At 44.6% G+C, this 12399-nt stretch overlaps 1 protein-coding gene across 1 annotated transcript in view; it reads right to left on the reverse strand.

Moving 5' to 3' along the window:
• The window catches only part of LOC147108099 (interleukin-6 receptor subunit beta-like), a 107097-nt gene that overhangs the window by 25208 nt on the left and 69490 nt on the right, over positions 1-12399 (reverse strand). Inside the window, exons 7-8 of the mRNA XM_086004586.1 lie at positions 11239-11321; positions 10073-10277 (exon numbers count right to left, since the gene is read on the reverse strand). Coding sequence (XP_085860712.1) covers positions 10073-10277; positions 11239-11321 — 288 coding nt within the window. The remainder of the gene's footprint in view (positions 1-10072; positions 10278-11238; positions 11322-12399) is intronic.

Consider the following 12399-nt stretch of genomic DNA (forward strand, 5'->3'; position numbering starts at 1 on the left):
AACTCGTGCAATGTGTCCAATCTTCCTGCATTGTCTGCATATTTTGTCTTTGGACCAGCAGTCCTTCTGGTCATGGTTAGTTCTGCCGCAGCGATAACATTTTGCAAATCCCCGTGTCATTTCGTGGGTGCCGTATTCCTGTGGTTTTTGTTGAATTTCTGCAGCTCCCCTGGCTGCTGCTTCATACAATACTGCCACGCTGAAAGCCTTATCTAGCGTCAGCTCTTTTTCTGAGAGTAACTTCTTCTGTGTTCCTTCACTCAGGAGTCCACAGACAAATTTGTCCCATAGGGTATCTGCCAGTCCTGCTCCAAACTGGCAGTGCTTTGATAGCTTGCGTAGTTCCGTAAGATACTCAGCATTGCTCTCATCTTTGTGCTGAGTTCTCCTGTGGAATTTAAATCTTTCTGCTATCAACAGTGGTGCAGGGTTTAAGTGTTCCTGTAGGACAGCAACAATTTCGTTAAAACTCTTCGCCTTCGGTTTGGCTGGAGTAATCAGATCCCGCAATAGGCCGTACGTTCTAGCGCCCATTAAGTTTAGCAATATCGATGCCTTTTTCCCCTCCGCTATTTCGTTTGCCTCGAAATATACCTCGACTCTTTCCACATATGTGGTCCAGTCCTCTAATGTATTATCAAAAGAAGTGATACAGCCAGTCTTCGGCATCTTGCAAATCTAAAATGGCGCCTCCCGCGCTTTGCCTTCTTCCCCGATTTAACAAAATGGCGCCTCCCGCGCTTTGTCTTCTTCCCCGCTGTTGTTAGCGCTGCTTTCCACGGTTTCCTGCACGTTGAATATTGATTCTTTTTCTTTTATTATTATCCCATCGTGGAGCGGACCCTCTGGGACACTTCCCTCCCTCCTCTTAGGTCCGAACGCTGCCCGGCTTCGAAGCACCCTCTCTCTCTCTCTTTGCTTCCCAACTCGCTGCCCGGCTCCATTGAAAAGCCACCCGATCGAGCTTCAGCCCACCGCAGCCCAGGAAGGATCAGAGCACTACCTGCCACCAGCCCGATTAGCTGGGAAACCACAGACCGAGGAACCCAACCTGGCTCTGGAAAGTCGCTCCTGCAAGTTTTCAAACCGATGATTGACGGTCGACGCCCGTTTCTCGAGTTTCAATGGATTCTATTTTTTTTTTCTTTCTTCTGGCTCCGACCTTCAACAACGTCGTCGGAGCTGCTGCCGAGTTGTAGGTAAGTACGTTTCTTCCTCGTCGCCAGTGTTAAGTCCGTGAATGATTGAGACACGGACCAGCAGGAGTGAAAACAAACAGATCTTTACTGGTGGAAGTCAATAACGAAACTAAACAACAGAGGCTCTCTAGCGCCTTTTATACAGGGGTGGTCATTGCCGGTACTGCAGTCTGAGACCAGTTATTCTCTTAAAGGTACATACACAACATGGATGATCCATCTCGGCCTCCTCCTGAGGTCCCCAGCATCACAGATGCCAGTCTTCAGCCCATTCAATTCACTCCACGTGATGTCAAGAAACGGCTGAAGACACTGGATGCTGCAAAGGCTATAGGCCCTGACAACATTCCGGCAATAGTACTGAAGACTTGTGCTCCAGAACTAGCTGCGTCCCTAGCCAAGCTGTTCCAGTACAGCTACAACACTGGCATCTACCTGGCAATGTGGAAAATTGACCAAGTATGTCCTGTCTACAAAAAGCAGGACAAATCCGACCCGGCCAATTACCGTCCCATCAGTCTACTCTCAATCATCAGCAAAGTGATGGAAGGTGTCGTCGACAGTGCTATCAAGCGGCACTTACTCAGCAATAACCTGCTAACTGACGCCCAGTTTGGGTTCCGCCAGGGCCACTCAGTTCCTGACCTCATTACAGCCTTGGTCCAAACATGGACAAAAGAGCTGAACTCAAGAGGTGAGGTGAGAGTGACTGCCCTTGACATCAAGGCAGCATTTGATCGAGTGTGGCATCAAGGAGCCCTAGCAAAACTGAAGTCAATGGGAATCAAGGGGAAAACTCTCCATTGGTTGGAATCATACCTAGCACAAAGGAAGTTGGCTGTGGTTGTTGGAGGTCATTCATCTCAATCACATGACTAAACTGCAGGAATTCCTCAGGGCAGTGTCCTAGGCCCAACCATCTTCAGCTGTTTCATCAATGACCTTCCCTCCATCATAAGGTCAGAAGTGGGGATGTTTGTTGATGATTGCACACTGTTCAGCACCATTCGAGACTCGTCAGATACTGACGCAGTCCATGTCCATATGCAGCAAGACCTGGACAACATTCAGACTTGGGCTGACAAGTGGCAAGTAACATTCACACCACACAAGTGCCAGGCAATGACCATCTCCAACAAGCGAGACTCTAACCATCTCCCCATGACATTCAATGGCATTACCATCGCTGAATCCCCCACTATCAACATCCTGGGGGGTTACCATTGATCAGAAACTGAACTGGACCAGCCATATAAATACTGTGGCTACAAGAGCAGGCCAGAGGCTGGGAATTCTGCGGCGAGTGTCTCACCTCCTGACTCCCCAAAGCCTTTCCACCATCTACAAGGCACAAGTCAGGAGTGTGATGGAATACTCTCCACTTGCCTGGATGAGTGCAGCTCCAACAACACTCAAGAAGCTTGACACCATTCAGGATAAAGCAGCCCGCTTGATTGGCACTCCATCCACCACCTTCAACATTCACTCCCTCCACCACCGGCGCACTGTGGCTGCAGTGTGTACCATCTACAAGATGCACTGCAGCAACTCACCAAAGCTCCTTCAACAGCACCTTCCAAACCCGCGACCTCTACCACTTAGAAGGACAAGGGCAGCAGACGCATGGGAACATCACCACCTACAAGTTCCCCTCCAAGCCACACACCATCCTGACTTGGACCTGTATCGCCGTTCCTTCACTGTCGCTGGGCCAAAATCCTGGAACTCCCTTCCTAACAGCATTGTGGGTGTACCTACACCATATGGACTGCAGCGGTTCAAGAAGGCAGCTCACCACCATCTTCTCAAGGGCAATTAGGGATGGGCACTAAATGCAGGCCTAGCCAGCAACGCCCACATCCCATCAATGAATAAAATAAATAAATAAATAAAACAGTAGTTATAATTACAAACTACCGAGTCCAGAGTCGTCTTTACAAAGCACTACGAGCACTAGAAGACATAACATGGTGGTAGCGGTATAAGTGAGTAAAACTTATGCAAATAAAAACGATATCAGATTGAAGAAAGAAATTTAAAAGTAAACTCTGCAGCGTTGTAACCACGAATCATACGGGCAGCTAAAATGGCGGCGTCCAATGCACTGACCGTGAATATGCTCCCCATCATGAACTGGGAACCCGACGATATCGTGGAAGCTTTCTGGAAATTTAAGCAAAAATGCGAGCTTACATTTAAAAGTTTCCTGAAAGGCTCCTCCGACGAGGAAAAAGTCAGCTACATTCTACTGTGGGCGGGAGAAAAAGGCTTAGATCTCTATAACAGCTGGAGTTTATCCGAAGAGGATAAAACGAACCCTACGGAGATTTATGAAAAGTTCAGTAACCATCTCGAGCCTAAATCAAACCACCGCATACACAGGTATAAATTCCAAAGCTTAAGACAGGAACCTGGTGAAACGGCTGACAATTTCCTGATGAGATTAAAAAACGAAGCCAGCAAATGCAAGTTTATGGAACTAGAAGAAAGGCTGGTAGACCAATTAATATGGGGATCAGCACATACAGAAGTGCAAAAAGAACTAATAGGAAAAGAAAAGCTCGGAATATCAGAAGCCATAGATACAGCGAGGGCTCACGAAGCCACAAAACAACAGATGAAAATGCTGAATACTCATACGGCTGACGTGCGGACAACTCCCGAACCGGATCACAGAATAGATGCAGTGCGCGAAAAGCACAGCACACAAAAACAAGTATATGACAGCGGGAAGAATACGTGTAGAAACTGCGGAAGACAACACGACTACACAGACAGAAGAAAATGCCCAGCGTATGGAACAAGCTGCAACACGTGTGGCAAAGCAAACCACTGGCAAAAGATGTGCACAGCTAAAAGAGAGAGGCTACACACCAAAAGCAGAGGTGGGCAGCAGAACCAACAAAAGAAAAACAAAATCCATACCATGGGTGAGCAAGATGACGAAGACTGCGGGTACGACAAAGTTCTGAACATTGAAACCATAAAGGTTCTCTTACACGAAATGTCCAGAGCGGAAAGCACCCCAAAGAAAGAATGGCACACTATCATCCAGATTAAAAAGAGGATCGAAGGACAGCCCACAACTGTCAATCTAAAAGTAAAGTTGGACACAGGAGCTCAGAGCAACATCCTTCCACTGAGGCTATACCAGAGGATCTTCCCCGAAAACTTGGGCGAAGATAGATACCCGAAAAGAGGATGTTTAAAAGCAAACAACGTCACGCTGACAGCGTATGGGGGGGAGCGAGATCAGACAACTCGGAACAACCTATATAAAAGGAACACACAAAAGCAGAAACATCAACTGCATGTTCTATGTGACCGACTCCGAGGGACCAGTGATCCTGGGATTAAACAGCTGCAAGAAGCTGGGGTTAATCTCGGTAAACCACGAACTAACAAAAACATCACTGAAAGTCGACAGCAACACCCCACTGGAGAATCGTCCACAAATCATGGACACGAAACATTTGATGGACATGTATCCAGAATGTTTTGATGACACTGTAGGATGCTTCGGGGAGTTCAAGTACCATATAACAATAGATCCAGAGGTAAAACCAGTCATCCACGCTCCAAGAAAAATACCCATCGAGCTAAAAGAAAAATTATACACCGAACTAAAAGAAATAGAAGAGAAAGAAATAATCGCAAAGGTCACTGAACCCACAGACTGGGTAAACTCGATTGTGGTATGGGAAAAGCCGAACGGGCGGCTCAGAATCTGTCTGGACCCCATAGACTTAAACCAGGCAATAAAGCGGGACCACTACCCCACACCAACATTAGAAGAAATCACACCAGCACTGGCAGGAGCCAAAGTCTTCTCCAAACTGAATGCCAGAAATGGCTACTGGAACGTAAAACTGGACGAAGAATCAACTAACCTGACGACTTTTAATACACCATTGGGGTGTTATAAATTCCTGTGGCTGCCATTCGGGTTGAAAGTCAGCCAAAACATCTTCCAACAAAAGATCGATGAAACATACAAAGGCTGTGAAGGAGCCATTGGAATCGCTGATGACATCCAAGTTTACGGATCAAATGAAAGAGACCACGACGTGCACTTGCACGAGGCCATGGAGCACACCAGAACGGCTGGCATCAAGCTGAACGCCGAGAAGTGCATCGTTAAAAGTACAAAATGCAAATTTTTTGGCATGATCTACACACCGGAGGGTGTCAAGCCTAATCCCGAAAGGTCGAGGCGATAGCAGAGATGAAACCTCCAAACGACAAGAAGGAGCTGAGAAGCTACCTCGGCTTGGTCCAGTATATGAGCTCTTTCATCCCGAACATGTCAGACTACACAACGAACCTAAGAGAATTACTAAAAGAAGACACCGAATACCAATGGTCAGAATCCTATGAGAGGAACTTCAAACACCTAAAGGAATTATTATGTAAAGAAACCAGCCTGTCTTATTACGATAGAAAAAAACCTGTCACCCGACAGGTAGATGTCTCTACCAGGGGGCTAGGGGCAGCCCTCGTGCAGGACGGAAAACCAATAGCTTCGCATCGAAGGCATTGACATCAGCAGAGACAAGATACGCAAACATCGAAAGAGAGCTATTGGCAGTAGTATACAGATGCGAAAAGTTCCACACCTACTTATACGGAAGAAAATTCGAGGTAGAGAGTGACCAATGTCCACTCGAACAAATTTACAAGAAAAACCCAAGCAAGGCCTCAGCAAGACTGCAAAGGTTACTGTTAAGACTCCAAAGTTACGACTTTGAATTAAAATACCGGCCAGGGAAAGAAATGGCACTGGCAGATGCATTGTCTCGATTGTCACCACACGAAAAACACGAGATGAAGGGCCTGACAGTAAAAATACACCACCTCGTAAAGGTTACTCCCACAAAGCTTAGCCAAATTCAAGAGGAGACTGGTAAAGAAGAGGAGTTGCTACTACTCATGCAACAGGTAATACAGGGGTGGCCGGAGAAGATCCAGCAGGTCCAAAACTAAATCCGACAGTACTGGACAATCAGAGACGACATCTCGGTGGAGGACGGTGTTCTCCTTGCTGGCTCAAAAATCATAGTACCAAAAACGATGCAAACGGAACTTCTCCGTTTAATACACCAAGGCCATATGGGGATGGAGAAATGTAAACTAAGAGCCAGATCAGCTGTGTACTGGATAGGCATGTACAAAAGCATAGAACAAATGGTCTCCACATGCTGAATATGCCAGAAATACCGAAACACACAGCAGAAGGAGGAGATGATTCAAATGGAAGTACCCCTGAGACCATGGCACACGGTCGGAACAGATCTGTTCCTATGCAACCAGGAGTGGTACATCATAGTAGCAGACTGCTACTCAAAATTTCCTTTTGTCAGAAGGATAAACGACATGAGAGCCACAACAATCACAAAAATTGCAAAAAACTTATTCACAGAATAGGGCATCCCAGAGAAGGTCATCTGCGACAATGGGACACAATTCACCTCCAGCGAATTCAGAGCACTGGCTGGAAAATACGGATTTAAAATAATTACTTCATCCCCACATTACCCAAGGGGACACGGATTTATTGAAAGACAGATCCAAACAGTCAAAAGAGCTCTCATTAAAAGCAAGGAGATGGGAGAAGACCAAGACCTCGCCCTTTTGGCAATCAGATCGACACCTTTGAGAGCAGACTCGAAATCACCAGCAGAACTACTAAACGGTAGAAAATACAAAACAACTCTACCAGCAAAGGTATATCCTCCCCAGGACCAAGAGGACGTTCGGCAGAAGCTGATGGAAACACAAGCTACGGGGAGCACACACTATAACAAGCGTGCAAAACCACTACTGGAGCTGCTAAATGGGCAATCAGTGCATATACAAGATCCGTTGTTGAGAACATGGAGTCCAGCCAAGGTTATTGGAAAAGCTGATACTCCAAGATCTTACTTGGTAGAGACAGAACCTGGAAACCAATACAGGCGAAACAGGATCCATATCAGACCCTCACCTGAAGCTGTCAAACAGCGGACAACATTAACAGCAGTTAGGGTACCAGACATGGAAAACAATATAACGCCAGAAACAAACACCTCAAATACAACAACTGCAAACATGCACTCTCCAGAGCCAAACACGACAGCACCGGCAACAAGAAAAGAACACACCAAAACACCGCAGAAAGGAATAGTTACAGCCAAGTCCACAAGATGGAGGAGTAACATACAACCACCTGAGCGGTATCACGAATAATTATAAAGACAATTATAATTCGCACAGAACAGTAAAACAACATGGACAAATATCTGTATATAAATTGAGCAAAGAAAGCTCACGTTCTGTATTTTGTTAACGTTATTCAACTGGAAACATTGTAAAATAGAAAATTGATGTAATTAGTTTTGTTGGGAAAGAGGGATGTTACATAGTTATGTTGGGACTACATTGTACAAGTGTACTAACACTCAAATCAAGTGTAGCAGCACTACAATGCTGGGAAAGTAGTGCGCAGGCGCCGCACAGGACTTCGAAATATCACCCCGCACCATGCGGCAGGCAGCCATTACAACACGAATAAAACAGTAGTTATAATTACAAACTACCGAGTCCAGAGTCGTCTTTACAAAGCACTACGAGCGCTAGAAGACATAACACCCAGCAATCACAATTTCTACCTTGATGAACTCAGAAAATATGGTAAAGAGGGTGCCTCACCTTTAATAAAATAAGAAACTAAGGGGGAGAAATTCCCCTTGAGCCCCATTTGGGGCGCTAACTCAGAAAAGCGGGAAATGTTTGCGCTCGGCGCTAACCTCTTCCAGCCTCTCTGAAATTCCCATTTTTTGCTCCAAGAGGGAAGTGGAGAGCTAAATCAAGTGCTGCACTTCCTTCTTGGAGTGCAAGAGGAGGGGAGTTTGTGACCCAGGGCGATGTGCTCAGCAGCGCCACGATTTGCCAAGCGGCGTTCGGAGGCGCAAAAAAAAGTTTTTAAAAATCCGACTTTTTTTCAGGGTGGCCGGCCACCTCACCCTTTAAATTCCGCCCCGCTAGTGGAAGACCGCCCAGCTCGCACCCCCTGCAGCGGTCGCTGCCATCGCCGGCGCTGCTACAGGGGGCGAAGGGGAATTGTTGTGCTGGGGCGCCACCGAGGATGCGCCCAGAGATGACGTCATGATCTCCGGGCGCATGAGATCGGGGCGCAACCCGGTAGCGCCGCCGCTAACCTCCCGCAGAATGTGGCGGACTTTGCGCCCCATTAACATCCCCACGGGAGGTGCAAAGGAGGGGAATTTCTCTCCCTAAATGCTTTGTGGCATCACAGCCATAATACAAACAGAACAGGTTCACTAAGTAAGCCTCATTCACAGTGCTAAGGCCAGGGTTTTGAGGTAAACTGCACACCATGGACTGGAGATTGATAATGATAATCTCTCAATCCTAATCATTTTACTGAATCTTTGTGATGCCTTTTCCTTGACTCTAATATTGTTCCTATAATGGAGTGCCCAGAACTTCACGTCATACTCCAAACTGTGGCCTAATCTATTCCATCCAGAAATTCAACAGCACATGCTTGCTTCTGTATTTTTATTGAATGGCGAAGCAGGCTTGAAGGGCCGAATGGCCTACCCCTGCTCCGATTTCTTATGTTCTTATGTATTCAATGCCCCCATAAAAACCTAGAATCCCGTTTGATTTTTAAAGATTTTTAAAGATTATATGTATCTGCATTCCTAGATCTCGCCATCCCTCCACTCAGTTAGGAATCTGACTGTGTAGGGCTTACATCCTTGATTGTTTCCCCCTCTCCCCCAAAATGTACTACATCACAATTTTCCGTATTAAACTGTATCTGCTACCGATCTGCTCACTCTGCCAACCTGACTGTTCCCTCCTGTAACCTTCCGCACATTTTCCTCACAGTTTGGCAAACTCCCTAATTTGGTATCATTAGCAGACTTTGATTTATGCCCGGTATGAATGTGAAAATAATTTAAATCAACAGAAAATAAAAGAGGTTCCAGCACAGATCTCTGGAGATGACCACTAACCACTACCCACATCCCACCAATTTGGAAAATGTCCATTTACTTTTTACCTTGTCTCCTGGCCAGCTCTCTAGCCGTGCAGCATAGATACTGCAGAAGTTCTTGTCAGTTGGCGATCTTTAAAGACAAGCGTCACCTAAACCTTAACGCTGGAATTTCATTATTAATTTCCTCAGTAAACCTCAGATTATTTGATTAAACAAACATATTGGTAAAAATTATGACAGTCATCAACAGGAAACAGATTAGCAAGTCTCCTTGGGTATTATTAATTATCCTTTTTTTTTTATTCGTTCCTGGGATGTGGGCCTCACTAGCAAGACCAGCATTTATTGCCCATCCCTAATTGCCCTTGAGAAGGTGGTGGTGAGCCGCCTTTTTGAACCGCTGCAGTCCGTGTGGCGAAGGTACTCCCACAGTGCTGTTAGGGAGGGAGTTCCAGGATTTTGACCCAGCGACGATGAAGGAACGACGATATATTTCCAAGTCAGGATGGTGTGTGACTTGGAGGGGAACTTGGAGGTGGTGGTGTTCCCATTCGCCTGCTGCCCTTGTCCTTCTAGGTGGAAGAGGTCACGGGTTTGGGAGGTGCTGCCGAAGAAGCCTTGGCGAGTAGCGATTCAAACGTCAGAATAAACCTGTGGCTTTGTTGCTTGTACATTACTCAGTTGTTCTGCGACTTAGATATATCTATCCAATATACAATCTAACGGTGCAATATCAAATTTAGATTTAGAATTTAATTCTAATGCAATTTCATCCTACATAATCTGTTTGACACGATTTTCTTCTGCAAAGACCTAACCCATATTGAATGGAAAAGTTTTGCTAAAAATGTGTGATTTGGCTTACCTATTTCATTGGATGAAGGGATGACAATGTGAGCCGCTGGAGATTCCCCCACTGAATTGTAAGCAGATATGTGGATCCTGTAGCTTCCATCAGGTAGATGGAAGCTGCACTCTAAGTTTGAAGTGTTGTACGCTTGGATCTCTGGCTCATGCAGGCGGATCCTGTAACCCAAGATTTTTCCATTTGCAGTGTTCTTTTCCAGTGGCTGTGTGAAAAATGTTAAGGGGTTACTTCAGAAGAGTGCGATCTTTTAATGCATATGATTACAACAAACTAAATTTAGGTTTTTCTAGTTGATAGCACAGATAAAAAGTGGCAGCAAAAATGTTTGATTGAAAACTTTTAGTATCTATCTCTTGTAACCTCTGCCTCACAGCCTACTTTAGGCGTTACCTCACTTATGGCTTTTACAGGTTCTTTAGTATCATACAACCTTACAGCACAGAAGGACGGTCTTCAACCCAGTGAGCTGCTACAGCATACAGTGGTAAGCAGTATTGTGGTAAAACAAGCAGTATTGTGGTAAAACAGCTTCAAAGCGCATCATAATTACTTAAGATTGCACGTAATCTTAAGTGGATAAGACGGTTTAACCAAAAACGCAGAGAAATCTTTATTTATATATAATACATTTATTTAATCTTATGTTCTGAAATCACGTCGGTGTAAAAAAGCACAATGGGGGGTAACTTTCAACCTTGCCACGTGGCCGGAAACCTAACTGAACGGATCACCTGAAGTCAATGGATAAAAATCAGGTGGGTTCTACAACGGGCAGGTGATCCGTGCCGCTAGGTTGCTGCCCATGCAGCAAAGTTAGAAATGACCCACCAACTGAAAACATAGCACGTCAACAGGACTAACAGTTGAATTCATTACATGCTTGCCCACAAAACAAATTCAACTTGTAGTATTCTTGTGAACATTATTTTAAAATCAAAGCCTACTTCCTATCAGGGGTTTTATGACTTGAGAGTTGAATTTTTCTTTGCAAACAATTTGTCACATCATAGGTGAAAGCATCACCCAAAGCTTGTCTTTTAAATATTTTCATATCAATGCACAACATCTGTGTAAGGTTGGAGTAATGCTACTGACAGTCGGGCGATATTGTCGACTTGAAATGATAACATCACTGTTTCGTTAGTTAATATTAAAAAGAGTACCTTCCACATTAAGCGCACCCTACGTGTTCCATTTGAGTAAAGGGCCTCAATACTTCTCCAAACCTGTAGTTTTTGAGCTGGAGCTAATATCAAGGAAGAAGACAGAGCAAATTAATCTAAGCACAGCAAAAGAAGAAAAACCACAAGAAGTACAACTGCAGTTCGTCAAAATATTATTTCGCTCCTTGCATTTTGAGATTATTTGATAATAATTTGAAAGCTGTGAAAACAAACGGCAATGCGCACTTGCAAAAGGGCACTGGAATGAGATTCCGTGCATTAAACAAACATGATTACACATTTAAAAAAAAACTAAATGCACAAAGGAAAGTATTGGGAAAGAATCCCAAAGCAGCACAGAATGAAAATGTAAATGACTGGACTGCCTTTACCAAGCCTCTACACCTCTCAGATTTCATGAGGTTATTTAATGAAGATTGTGAGGGGGATTGATCGGGTGGATGCGGTGAGGATGTTTCCACTGATGGGTGAGACTAGAACTATTTCAATCAGGAAATAGTTGAGGCTTGTAATAAGGGAACATCTATAATTATGGGGGATTTTAACTATCATATTAATTGGACAAATCAAATTGGGCAGGGCAGCCTTGAGGATGAGTTCATTGAGTGTATTAGGGATGGGTTTCTTGAGCAGTATGTAACTGAACTGACCAGGGGGCAAGCAACCTTAGATCTGGTCCTGTGTAACGAGACGGGATTAATTAAAAATGTCCGAGTAAAGGATCCCCTTGGAATGAGTGACCATAACATGGTTGAATTCCATATTCAATTAGAGGGTGAGAAGGTTGGATCTCAAACAAGCGTGCTAAGCTTGAATAAAGGAGACTATGAAGGTATGAGAGTGGAGTTGAGTAGAGTGGATTGGGAAAATAGACTAAAGGGTAAGACGATACATGATTAGTGGTGTACATTTAAGGAGTTATTTTACAACTTCCAAAAAAATATATTCCACTGAGAAGAAAAGGGTGTAAAAGAAAAGACAGCCATCCGTGGCTAAGTAAAGAAATTAAGGATAGTATTCGACTAAAAACAAGGGCATATAAGGTAGCCAAATCTAGTGGGAGGATAGAGGATTGGGAAAACTTTAAAAGACAGCAAAAAATAACAAAAAGATTGATTAAGAAAGGGAAGATAGATTATG

This window comes from Somniosus microcephalus, chromosome 13 (genome assembly GCF_052327205.1).
Source record: "Somniosus microcephalus isolate GS21.2 chromosome 13, FLI_Smic_1.0, whole genome shotgun sequence".
Taxonomy (NCBI): domain Eukaryota; kingdom Metazoa; phylum Chordata; class Chondrichthyes; order Squaliformes; family Somniosidae; genus Somniosus; species Somniosus microcephalus.